A 13,112-nucleotide genomic window follows, 5' to 3' on the forward strand; every position below is an offset into this window, starting at 1 on the left:
TGCCACCAAACAACCTGAGTTCTAGCCCTGGGACACGGTAAGGTTGAAGGAGAGGGCTAACCCTATCGAATCTTACACGCGTGCCCTGGGGCATTCATACATGCTTACAGAAATAAGTGGTTATTTAGAGGTTCTTACCATTTGGGATTACAGGTGCTTAAATATGTGATTAAAAGAAATGGCCATCTTTTCTTGCTGAGGACAGTGGTGCTAGTTCTTGCTGAGAGTGGGGGTGAGAGATAAGGTTATCTTAATGCTCTTTCCAAAACGGCACGGTAGCTTATGTCTGCATTCCCAGCATTCCCAGCATTTGGGAGACTATAGGAAGGTGGGCAAGAGTTCAGAGCAAGAGTGGACTACAGAATGAAATCATCTCGAAGAGAACAACAGGCTGGAGTGATGGCTCAGAGGTAAGGGCACTGGCTGCTCTTCTGGAAGTCCTGATTTCAACTGCCAGCAACCACATGGTGACTCAACCATCTACAATGAAATCTGGTGCCCTATTCTGGAATGTAGATAATGCATGCAGGCAGAACACTAGACATAATAAATTAATATTTGTTTAACTGAGAAAAAAAACAATCTGGCCATGGTGGCATACACCTTTAATCCCAATACTTTTGAAGCAGAGGCAGGCAGATCTCTTGAGTTTGAGGACAGCCTGGTCTATAAAGAGAGTTCCAGGACAGCTGGAGCTGTTACACGGAGATATCCTGTCTGGAAAGAAAAAAGAAAAAAAATGATATAGTGGCATATGCCTGTTAATTTCAGGAAGCAGAATGATTGCTGGGAATTTAGGGCCAGCATGGACAACACTGAATGTCAGCCAAAACAACAACATCTGGGCTGGAGAAATAGCTCCCACCTGTAACTGCAGTTCCAGGGGATGTGACCTACTCTTCCAGCTCCCTTAGATCACACTCACACACACACACACACACACACACACACACGCACGCACGCACGCACGCACGCACGCTCGCAGGCAAAACACCCAGCTCCCTTAGATAACACAAACACACACACACATGCAGGCAAAACACCCAGGACCTTGAGGGGCATGGTTTCTCGTGCTTATAATCCTGGCATTCAGAAGGGCAGAGACAGGCAGATCTTTTCCAGTTAAAGGCCAGCCTGGTTTACAATGTTCCAAGAGAGTCGACCAGGGCTGTAGAGAACCTGTCTGAAAAATAAAACAAACAAACAAACAAAAACCCAAGGAACCCACCCAGGACTCTTGTGTAGCAAGGGTTAACTGCTGAGTCATCTCTCCAGCCCCAGCCTGTTGGAAGTCTCCTTAATCACGTTCAGTATACAGTGCCATGGCTGGACGGCTCTCTAACCATCTGAATTGTCAGTCAGTGCTATACATAAAGTGGGATTATGGGCAAGTGTCAAATCCTTTAGAGCAGTGGTTTTTTAACCTTCCCCAATGCTGCATTACTTTAATACAATTTCTTGTGGTGACCCCCCCACCATAAAAATTATTTTCATTGCTACTTCATAACTGTAATTTTGCTATTGTTACGAGCTGTAATGTAAAAAAATGTGGAGACAGAGGTTTGACCTGTAGGTTGAGAACCACTGTTGTAGAACCTGGGTATGTTGAGGGAGGCAGTGTTCGTGTTTCAAGTCAACATAAGCTTCCTGAAGTTGCAGAGAGTAAATAAGTCCAGCTTGGCAATAGATGAGTTCATTAGGGTAACTGGAGTATGGTCAACTCACAGTTAATGTGGCTGAAAAATGCCAACACTGCTCTTCACCTTCTACTCCTCCCCTTTTGAGGGGTGGCAAGTTCTCAAGTATCTCAAACTGACCTTGAAGTCACTATAGAGTTAGCCTCTGATGGGATTACAGGTGTGCATGTTCCACCCCACTCACGGGAAGTGCTTGGGTCAGAGCTCAGGGATTCATGAATGATAGGCAGTGCTCTGCTGAGCCACACCCCTAGCTCCAAGATCCTATCGTTTGTGGCTCCAGTCTGCCGCAGAATTCATGCAGACTGTCAGAGAGCTGCCGCCTACTGTTAATGAGATAGAGGCTACACAGACTCAGAAGACTTAAGGTACAGACAAAACCAGATCCTGGGAAAATTATACGCACATTTGTGCTACATTCTCGCTCTTGGAAAAAAAATAATAAGGTTGTAAACACACAGAAACTGAGGCAAAGCTGGCTGCCTGGTCTCCTGTCTCTTGTACAGGCCACAGAACTGAGAGGAGTCTTCTCTTAGCAGCTGCCTGCTGGATGGAGCAGCCACCCAACACCATGTGCTACCGCCATCCACTGAGCTCAGCGACACCCATGGCGGCTGACATAGCAGTGTAAGACGTGCCTCACGTGATCAAGAGACAACACAGATGGTCAGTAAAGACAGGTCCAGATGGGAAACCCTCTAAACGGGTTACAGTGTGTTTAAAAAAGTACACAGGCTTGGGAGAAAAAAAGAGAAAAAGGGTAGAGTCAGTCACAGGTGAAAAAAATAGTTTAAAAATAACGGTAAAGCCGGGCATTGGTGGCGCACGCCTTTAATCCCAGCACTCGGGAGGCAGAGGCAGGTGGATCTCTGTGAGTTCGAGACCAGCCTGGTCTACAGAGTGGGTTCCAGGACAGGCTCCAAAACAACACAGAGAAACCCTGTCTCAAAAAACCAATAAATAGGGCTGGAGAGATGGCTCAGAGGTTAAGAGCACTGACTGTTCTTCCAGAGCCTCCAAAAGCCACAGAGAAACCTTGTCTCGAAAAACCAAAATATTTCCCAGAGTCTGTATGTTATTATGTTATCTTTAGATTTTCTGATAGCTAATGAAGGAACAACAGTTGCTGAGAGACACTGGATTATGAAAACTTCTAGGTTAAATCAACCTATATATTTAAAAAAATATTTTCGGGGCTGGAGAGATGGCTCAGAGGTTAAGAGCACTGGCTAGACTTCCAGAGGTCCTGAGTTCAATTCCCAGCAACCACATGGTGGTTCACAACAATCTGTATTAGATCTGGTGCCCTCTTCTGGCCTTCATGCCAGACACTATATGCATAATAAATAAATAAATCTTTAAAAAAAAAACTTCACTTCAAAATGGAAGTCAAAAGACATGTTACTATGGGGAAGAGGTTATTTATGCTTTTATTTCCACAAGAGATGGGAGGTTGTGGTTGATATGGATCCAGGTTGATATGAATCAGGTTTGATTGGGGAAGACCCCTTGAAAATCCTGACCACAAACATATAAATAAACCTAGGCCAGGTGGTGATGGCGCACATCTTTAGTCCCAGCACTAGGAAGGCAGAGGCGGGCATCTGTGAGTTGGAGACCAGCCTGGTCTACAAGAGCTAGTTCCAGGACAGCCTCCAAAGCCACAGAGAAACCCTGTCTTGAAACCTCCCCCTCAAAAAAAAAAAAAACTAGAACTACAAGATATATGATGTATATTTTACCTGCTCAAACATAAAACAAAAAAATCATGTTTAACAGAATTATACATATAACATATTCCATATTTGTAATGTATATTACATTTACAAATTTATATATTTTCAGAACAAGGTACCCAGCACCAATAAAAATGGATGGCCTAGGTGATCCACCATCTCAAAATGTTCTGTTGCAGTTTCCCCAGAGTTCTGCATCCAGAACAGCTTCAAGGCTGCTGGCTGAGGTGCTCCAGCCTCACAGACTACTCCAGCCAAGACTTACCCATTATCCTACACTTTCTCAGTCTCCCTCAAAGATGCCAGTACCCCCAGACAACAGGATGCAGTCTAGAAAAAACAACTCCCACATTCCCAAAAGACTGATTATGGATGTTTGTCATCATTTAAGGAAGGTTGTTAGTTACAAGTTGTTATTGTCCATAATAAACAAATCTAAACAAAGGAGTTAAATTCAAAGAGCTCTTTCTAATCCCAGCACTCGGGAGGCAGACGCAGGCAGATCTCTGTGAGTTCGAGTACAGCCTGGCTTACAAAATGAATTCCAGGACAATCAGGACTGTTACACAGATAAACCTGGTCTCAAAAAAGAACAACACAACAAAAAAGAAAAGATTTATTTTGTGTGTATGTACAGGGTGTGTGTACTCCGAAAGAGGATAGAAATGGCTTTGCATCCCTTGTAGCTGCTGTCACAAGTGTCTGAGTCACCTAATGTGGATGCTGGAAAGTTTAACTCAGGTCTTCTAAAAGCACATCAGTGTTCTTAATCACAGAGCTATCTCTCCAACCCCTTCAACCCACTTTTTATTAAGTTAGCAGAATTTACTAGTTTCCTAATGAGCCAAGCGCTGGGGAAGATTTTTTCCCCCTTACTGTACAAACACTTGTTTTTTCTAGTGTTGAAAACAGCATTACGGCTAGGCATTGGTAGCACACGCCTTTAATCTCAGCACTCTGTGAGTTCGAGGCGAGCCTGATCTACATAGCGAGTTCCAGGACAGCCTCCAAAACAGCACAGAGAAACCCAGTCTCGAAACCCCCTCCCTAAAAAAAGAAAGAAAGAAAACAGCATTGCTTTTTACTTTAACTTTCTACTTATAATTCAAACGTCCCAACAGACCCACTAAAGGATTCTCAATATTAGAGTTCACCGGCTCTGAATTATTAAACACAGTACAATGAACCCTCCCACCCTGTTTTGCAACTGGATGGTATGTAGCCCGAATTGGCGTGGGTCACGGATTTGCTATATAGCCACGGCTCTTCTTGAACGCTCTTTTGTTAGTTCTGGTTTTCTGGGACAGGGCCTCACGCTGTAGCTACGGCTGTCCCGAAGCCATCGCTATGAAGAAGAGGCTGTCCTTGAACTCTAGGGCCCTCCTGCCTCCGCGTGGCCTCTGCTGGGATCAAAGGCATGCGCCGCCAACCCTCGCCCCCCTTCAAGCCCGCGTCCTCTTGCCCCGTCGATTAGTACACGACCGCCACATCCATTTGTTTCTCCCGGAATCGCAGCATCGGCAGACTTTCCAGTGCGCTTCTGTAGTACCTACCCAGCTCCCCATCATAGGCCCCGCCTTGGGTCTGTCAGTCACTGCTCCCTCCCACACTCCGCTCAGTCCTTTTCTCCTGAACCCGCAGTCAAGAAGCCCCTCCCACGACCCGGAGCCGCCGGGACTGCGGCCTCAGGACCCGCCTCGCACGGTGAGGCCAGGCTCGTGGGCTCCCCAGCCCCTTCCCCGGAGGACCCAGCCCGACCGCCCATCTCCTCGGGCCCGCCCACCTCCTCGGGCCCGCCCACCTCCTCGGACCCGCCCACCTCCTCGGGCCCGCCCACCTCCTCGGGCCCGCCCACCTCCTCGGGCCCGCCCGCCCATCTCCTCGGGCCCGCCCATCTCCTCGGGCCCGCCCACCTCCTCGGGCCCGCCCACCTCCTCGGGCCCGCCCGCCCATCTCCTCAGCCCGCCCACCTCCTCGGGCCCGCCCACCTCCTCGGGCCCGCCCGCCCATCTCCTCGGGCCCGCCCATCTCCTCAGGGCCCGCCCGCCCATCTCCTCGCGGCCCGCCCATCTCCTCGCGGCCCGCCCATCCCCTCCGGGCCCGCCCATCATCTCCTCGCGGCCCGCCCACCTCCTCGGGGCCCGCCTACCTCCTCCGGGCCCGCCCATCATCTCCTCGCGGCCCGCCCACTTCCTCCGGGCCCGCCCATCATCTCCTCGGGGCCCGCCCATCATCTCCTCGGGGCCCGCCCATTATCTCCTTGGGGACCGCCCATCTCCTCGGGGACCGCCCACCTCCTCGGGACACGCCCACCTCCTCCGGGCCCGCCCATCATCTCCTCGCGGCCCGCCCACCTCCTCGGGGCCCGCCTACCTCCTCCGGGCCCGCCCATCATCTCCTCGGGGCCCGCCCATCATCTCCTCGGGGCCCGCCCATCATCTCCTCGGGGCCCGCCCATCATCTCCTCGGGGCCCGCCCATTATCTCCTCGGGACCCGCCCACCTCCTCTGGGCCCGCCCACCTCCTCGGGGCCAGCCCACCTTCTCCGGGCCCGCCCAGCTCCTCCGGGCCCGCCCAGCTCCTCAGGACCCGCCCTTTCCACCTGGCCCCGCCCCTGAAGCGGATAGATTCTTCTCCTCGATTCGTAGCCCGCCCTCGCGGCTTCCGTTTCCGGCGGTGTCTGGGGCGGTCCATCCTAAACTATGGCGGCTGGCGGCAGCGATCCCCGGGCCGGCGACGTGGAAGAAGACGCCTCTCAGCTCATCTTTCCCAAAGGTGGGACCCGGGGGACGCCGGGCCTCCGCGGTGACACGGTCCTCGAGTTCCAGGCCCTGGCACGGCGTAGCGTTGCCAGGGGATACGCACGCGCGGGGACCGGTCAGCCTGGCGCCGGAACCTAGCGTGGCTCAGTGAGTCCCGTGGAGAGGCGTCCGCGCCCGCGCCCGCGCCCGCGCTTTGGGAGCCGTGGGCATCCACACAGCCCACGCTTGTAGAGCGCTGGCTACCGTTTTCGTTTGTGTGTTTCTCGAGTGAAACCGTGTCTCACGTGAGGTCATGGACGCGTGGCCTGCAGCTCGTATTGTAGTAGCCCAGGCTGGCCCTGGACGCACTGAACCCAGCCAGCTCCTGCCTTGTGAGTGTCCGAATCCAAGGCGTGTGTCACGCCCGGCTGTTTTGTGTTTTTGTTTTTGTTTTCGAGTTTCATGCTATGTATCCTCGGCTGGCCCTCCCCACTTGTCACATTCCTGCCCCGTCCTCCTGAGCGATGGAATTAAGGGCATGTGGTCTTGACATTTAGGGGTGTTTATGTCCGTTTTCTGGCATGCAAAAGACAGACCTGGAGCAGAGAGGTCTTAGTTTTGCTTTTTCGGGACAGGGTTTCTCTGTGGCTTTGGAGGCTGTCCTGGAACTCGCTCTGTAGACCAGGCTGTCCTCGAACTCACAGAGATCCACCTGCCTCTGCCTCCCGAGTGCTGGGATTAAAGGGGTGCGCCACCACCTCCCGGCGGAGCAGAGGTCTTTATTCTAAACTGGCAGCTGGCAGGAGCTGAGCTATGGCCCCATCATAGCATAGCGCTAATCAGAAGAGTGAGTGTCATGCACCCTGGGCAGAGATACTGTTGCCGTTGGTTTCTGGGCTCCCTTTTTATATTTTTGAGTTATGAAGAGCAGCTGGGAGCAAGATGGGTTCCAGTCTGGGATGGCGGGTGCCCGCTGGTCAATGGATTTTTTGTGTGCCACCGGTTGCCCCGCTCCTGCGACTGGGGAGCGCGCGCGCGTGTGTGTGTGTGTGTGTGTGTGTGTGTGTGTGTGTGTGTGTATACACAAGCATGTGTATACAGGTGCCTGTGGAGTCCAAAGGTATCCCATTGCCTGGAGCTGGATTTATGGGCGTTTGTGAACTATTTGAACTGTTGTGGGGAACTGAATTTGGGTTCTCTGTAAGAACATCAAGTCCTCTCAACTGCTAAGCGTCTATTGCCGATGCTCTCACTCCTCCACCCCCAATTTTTGAGACAGTCTCATGTAGCACTGGCTAGCCTGCAATTTTCTATGTAGACTAGGCTGGCATCAAACACGCCGTCTCCCAAGTGCTGGGATTACAGCCATGTGCCCAGTTTATGGGGTGCTGTGGATGGAATTCATGGCTTTGTGCATACTGAGGAAACATTCTATCAACCAAGCTACATTCCCAGCCCAGATAGCAATGTTAACTTATTTGTTTGTGTGTATATGTATGAATATGTTAGGTGCATGTATGTGGGCACATGTTCTTGTGCAGGTGCTTCTAGAGACCTGGAGTTCATGTTAAATAACTTCCTTGATTATTTTCCACTTATTTTGGCAAACTCTCTTGCTGAACCCAGAGCTCACAAGTGATCTAACTGGTCAGCTTGCCCCCAGGGAATGAATCCCCTGTCTCTACTACCAACTGATAGATTACAAGCACCCCTCTATACCGATTTTTGTGGGTTCTGAGGATCTCAACTTTGCTCTTCACACTTGAGTGGCAAGTACTTTATCAACCTAATCATCTGCCCAGCCCTAGAAAGTGACTTTATCTTTTGTCTTTTTTTAAAATTGTGATGAAGACTCTCACTTTTCAAATTTTATATTAAGGATGTTTTGCCGGCATGTATGTCCGTATGTATGTCTGGTGTCCGTAGGAGCCATAACTAAGTGTTTGATTTCCTGGAATTGGACTTACAGATGATTGTGAGCCACCACGTGAGTGCTGGGAACAGAACCCTGATCCTCTGGAAGAGTAGCCAGTGCTCTTAAGTGCTGAGCCCTCCCTCCAGCCCTATGTTAGTGTTTTAAGATTTATTTTTATTAAGTGTACAGGTACCTGAGGAGGCCAGAGGTGCTGTAAGGTGTCTGATGTGGGTGCTGGGAATTGAACTTCCTTTGCAAGAGCAGTACATACTCATTTCTCCAACCCTCTGGAGTTGGTTTTTGGTGTGTGTTTGTTTGTTTTTGAGTCTCTGTGTTTCTGGCTTTCCTGCAGCTCACTAATATAGACCAGGCTGGCTTCAAATTCAAAGATCATCCAATCTTTACTGCCTAAATCCTGGAACTAAAGGTGGGAGCCACCACTGACTGGCAAAGACATGCTTTTTAAGAGTACCTTGAGTTCACACTTACTCTTCTTGCAGAGTTTGAAACAGCCGAGACTCTCCTGAACTCTGAGGTTCACATGCTCCTGGAGCACCGAAAGCAGCAGAACGAGAGTGCAGAGGACGAGCAGGAGCTTTCAGAGGTTTTCATGAAAACCCTGAACTACACAGCCCGCTTCAGTCGTTTCAAAAACAGAGAGACCATCGCCAGTGTTCGCAGGTGAGTACTCAAAGTCAGTTAAAAGACAAAATTTATTTACATATGTTATGAGGGCTTTTTTGTGGGGGGAGGGGTCGTTTGTTTGAGACAAGGTTTTTCTTTGTAACAGCCCTGGCTGTCCTGTAACTTGCTTTGTAGACTAGGCTGGCCTCGAACTCACAGAGGTCAGCCTGCCTCTGCCACCCGCCCTCCCCAAATGATGAGATCAAAGGTGCATGCCACTACATTGCACCCGACTTAGTTTTAGAGTGTTTTGCCAGCTTGTATGTGTGTGCACCATGCAATGCCCACAGAGACCAGAAGAGGGTGTCAGAGTAGGACTGGAATTACCACAGTCGTGAGCCACCATGTGGGTGCTGGGACTCAGTCCCTAGGTCCTCTGGAAGAACAGCTGGCACTCTTAACTGCTGAGCCATCTCTCCCGCCCTACCTAAAGTTTTATCATTATATATTGTCATGAGAGGTAGAGGCAATAGGATCAGGGAGTTCAAGGTCATCATCCTTGACTACATGAGACCTTGTCTTTTTTGTTTGTTTTTTAAGAAAGGGTTTCTTTGTGTAGTCTCCTAGAACTAACTCTGTAGAACAAGCCAGCCTCTAACTCACAGAGATCTGTGCTGGGGATTGAAGGAATGTGCCACCAATGCCTAGCTTCAAATATAACTTCTTTTTTTTTTTTTTTTTTTTTTTTTTTTGGTTTTTACGAGACAGGGTTTCTCTGTATTGTTTCGGAGGCTATCGGTCCAGCCCAGCCTCGAACTCACAGAGATCCGCCTGCCTCTGCCTCCCGAGTGCTGGAATTAAAGGCGTGCGCCACCACCGCCCGGCTAAATATAACTTCTTAATACTACATTTTGAAATCAAATTCATCCTAGTAAGCCTTATTTTATGTGTAGGCCATGAAAATCCTGTAGATGCAGTTTACACACAGATTTGCACAAAGCAGAGTTTGGTGTATTTTTTTTAAAGTTGCTTCCATGTCAACATAATTAATAGACTGTGTTGTTTGACGTTAACTTTCAAATATAGCAGGAAGACCAGAGAACTAGAGAGTCACTTCCTGGAGGAAAGCATCTATGGCTTTGGGGTTTTCATGAGGTGTGATTGGCAGATGTTTATAATATTTATTCAATTTATTTTTATTTTATATGTGAGTGTTTTGCCTCTGCACCACACAAGTGCCAAGTACACATGGAGGCCAGAGATGGGTACCAGATTCCATAGATCTGGAGTGTCAGGCAGTTATGAGCCACCATGTGGGTACCAGGAGCCAAGCCCGGGCCCTCTGAAAGAGGAGCAGTGAATGCTCTTAACCACCGTGTGGTGTGCTCCTTAACACAGACAGAGGTGCCTCCTCACCCTGCTGTGCTCTGCTCTCTCCGGTGCCCTTGGCTCTGCCTGCTTCGTCTCTCTTGTCTCCTTTTTTCAGGAGTCAGAATAGGAAGTGATTCAAGGGGGGATTCTGTTGCCCACATGACCATAATCAAGGATTGTAAATTTTTTTCTCTCTTTTTGCTATTGATCATTGTTTGACATTTGACTTTTTGTTTTTTATTAGCATATGTTAATTGTACATAATAATGTGTTCCATTATGACACTGACATTTTTATGCAGATATAGAATGTATTTTGATCATACTCATTTCTCCCCATTACCGCTCTTGTTTCACTCCTACTCTATTGTCTTTCTGAATTTTTATTTTCTCTACAATCAGCTTGCTTCTCCAGAAAAAGCTACATAAATTTGAGTTGGCCTGTTTAGCCAATCTTTGCCCAGAAACTTCTGAGGAGTCCAAAGCCTTGATTCCAAGGTCAGTACCGGATGGGGCAAGTTTTATCTGTTATGTAGATTTCCTCAAGTCAGATTGCTAGATCTGAGTGTTGTGTGCATTTGGTGTCTGAGTGATGATGTGCCAGCACTGAGGACGATTGTAATTTACGGTGTTTGAGAGGCGATTGGGGGTTGGTTGTGTTCTTGTTGACGGCAGAGTCTCAGGTAGCCGAGGCTGTCCTTGAGCTCTTGATTGCCCTGCTTCTTCCAGTCAAGAGCTGGGATTGCAGATGTGAGCAGCAGTTGGGTTTTTACAGTGATCTTTTGTGTGTCACATTAAGCATGTGAAGGTCAGTGGACAACTTGGGCTAGTCAGTTTTCTTTTTTCACCGTGTAGGTTCCCAGGCTCACACTCAGGTTGTTAGATTTGGTGGTAAGTAGCCTTTACCAGCTGAACCATCTTGCCAGCCTGAGAATGGTAGTTTTATACCACACTGACAGGAAGGACATGGATCAGGGTGCTAGGGATATAGCTCAGTGTCTGTTGTGTGAGAAGGTCTGAGTTTGCTTGCCCAGCACCTCCAAAGGAGCAAAAGAAACAGCCAGAATTTTCATTCTGCTAGTAGCAGAGCAGTTTTACTTAGTCTAGTAAAACCAATGACTATTTCCCATTACCCAGATGGTATGCCAGTATTCACTAATGTGGTGTGGTGGTAGCAGCTGTTGGACACAGTCCTTAAGTCAGTCAGCGAGTGAATGACTGAAAGTGAGTTATTGCAGGGCCTGCTGGTTTGTGCTTCTAATCCAGAAAATCAGGCCAGCCTCTGAGTTCCAGGCCAGCCACAGTTGTGTAATGAGACCGTCTCAAAAAATCAAGCCAAACTAAACCAACAAAACAAAACTTTAAAACGGTTGAGGCTTTTAAAAATCGTTTTTATATTTGCACTCTTTAGTGCTCCCATAAGGGAACACTGAGAAGGAATCCAGTGAGTAGTGAATTCTGTAAAGGTAGAGCTAAGTGCTGCACTCAGAGAAATGAAGTCTCTTTTGAAAAGAGCGTGGGAAAACTGAGTGTTGGTCTCTTGCAGCCTGGAGGGGCGATTTGAAGACGAGGAGCTGCAGCAGATCCTTGATGACATCCAGACCAAGCGCAGCTTCCAGTACTAGTGTCTGCACTCCTGGTCCTGAGACAGCGCGGATGGCCCCTCATCCTTGCCTGGTCAGCCTCACACAGGAGCTGTTGCAGAAGACGCTTTATTGAGATGTAATGTCACTCTGTAGTCCTCAGACTCACGACAGGCCTCCTGCCTCAGCTTCCCAAGTGCTGCGATCACAGTGTGAGCCCACACTCACGGCTTGGCTTTTGAAGAGGAAAGGCTCGCTTGCTGGTGGTCTAGGTGGCCGTCTCCAGTGACCACACAGTGTCTTCTTGGTGCAGCCTTGTCAGGCCGGTGTGGTCAAGCGTGCTGCAGTCCGGAACTGGTGAGGTAGACTGATGTGTTGACTACCTCTTACCTTGGTTTTTTTGGACCCTGTGTTATTCTTTGTTCTTGACATTTCAACTTTTAATATAAATATAGTTTGTAGTTTCTGAAACTAAACTGTTATATAAAAAATGTGTGTAGGGGAGGAGTGGTGTTACCTAGTTGCAAAAGGGAGAGATAAACCAGAACACTCCCACTGGGTTGTTGTTTGAGACTTTTATTACTTTATTTATGGGGAGGGTACATGATCCATGGCACGTGTGTGGAGGGCGGAGGTCAGAGAACAGCTTGTGGGAATCGGTTCTGCCCACTATGTGGTTTTCAGGGTGGAATTCAAGCCATCAGGCTTGGTGGCACGTGCTGTTACTCACTGGGCCATCTTGCTGGTCCCCACATTATTTTTATTTTGATTATTTGGTCATCTTTGCAGCTTTAGAGATCAGACCCAAAGCCTTGTTCATGCTAGACAAGTACTGTGCCTTTGAGTAACATTCGATCGCTGAAATTCCTTTTGTTTCTGTTTGTGTGTGGTGCACACGTATGTATAAGTGTGCGTGTGTGCGTGTGTCTATGTAAGGAGAACAGCAGAGGTTACTGGGTGTGTACTTAACTGTCCTAGTTATGGTTTTCATTGCCGTGAAGAGGCACCATGACCATGGCAGCTCTTGTACAGGAAACAGTTAACTGGGTGCCTCGCTTACAGTTTGAGAAGTTGAGTTTACTATCATCCGCGGAGAGCATGGCGGTGTGCTGGCAGACATGGTGCCACATCTTGCGGGATGCAGGAAGAAAACCCCAACAGTGACACGCTTCCTCCAAGGCCACACCCACTCCATCAGAGCCATACATCCTAGTAGTGCCACTCCTTATGAGATTATGGGAGCCAGTTATATTCCAACTACCACGCCCATACTTGTGTCCTGTGAGATGGGGTCTCACTGAACCTAGGCTGGGTAGCCAGCAAGCTACGACAACGCTTGGGACCCTTGTGGTCCTCAGCTTTGTGGTGCATGGGTTTCATCTGGGGCGAAAGGGGAAGAATGCGCATTTTGAGTGGCCTTGAAGAGTGTATATTGTCATCCTCAAA

At 48.9% G+C, this 13,112-nt stretch overlaps 1 protein-coding gene across 1 annotated transcript; it reads left to right on the top strand.

Annotated features, from left to right (window-relative positions):
• The first annotated feature begins 6,052 nt into the window (after positions 1–6,052).
• Polr2d (RNA polymerase II subunit D) lies at positions 6,053–12,221 on the top strand. The gene is made up of 4 exons (XM_005065310.4): positions 6,053–6,208; positions 8,590–8,770; positions 10,486–10,581; positions 11,630–12,221. Exons 1-4 carry the CDS (start codon positions 6,136–6,138, stop codon positions 11,706–11,708), a joined length of 429 nt encoding a protein of 142 aa, XP_005065367.1. The 5' UTR covers positions 6,053–6,135; the 3' UTR covers positions 11,709–12,221.
• Positions 12,222–13,112: the final 891 nt, after the last annotated feature.

The sequence above is a fragment of the Mesocricetus auratus genome, unplaced genomic scaffold (assembly GCF_017639785.1).
Source record: "Mesocricetus auratus isolate SY011 unplaced genomic scaffold, BCM_Maur_2.0 Super-Scaffold_100015, whole genome shotgun sequence".
Classification (NCBI taxonomy): Eukaryota; Metazoa; Chordata; class Mammalia; order Rodentia; family Cricetidae; genus Mesocricetus; species Mesocricetus auratus.

What these genes read in the sequence shown, in the direction of transcription:
- Polr2d (XM_005065310.4), top strand. Translation starts at nt 6,136, where the DNA reads ATGGCGGCTGGCGGCAGCGATCCCCGGGCCGGCGACGTGGAAGAAGAC. An exon ending in ACCATCGCCAGTGTTCGCAG is followed by an intron (nt 8,771 to 10,485) that starts GTGAGTACTCAA and finishes CTCTACAATCAG; the next exon opens with CTTGCTTCTCCAGAAAAAGC. An exon ending in TCCAAAGCCTTGATTCCAAG is followed by an intron (nt 10,582 to 11,629) that starts GTCAGTACCGGA and finishes GGTCTCTTGCAG; the next exon opens with CCTGGAGGGGCGATTTGAAG.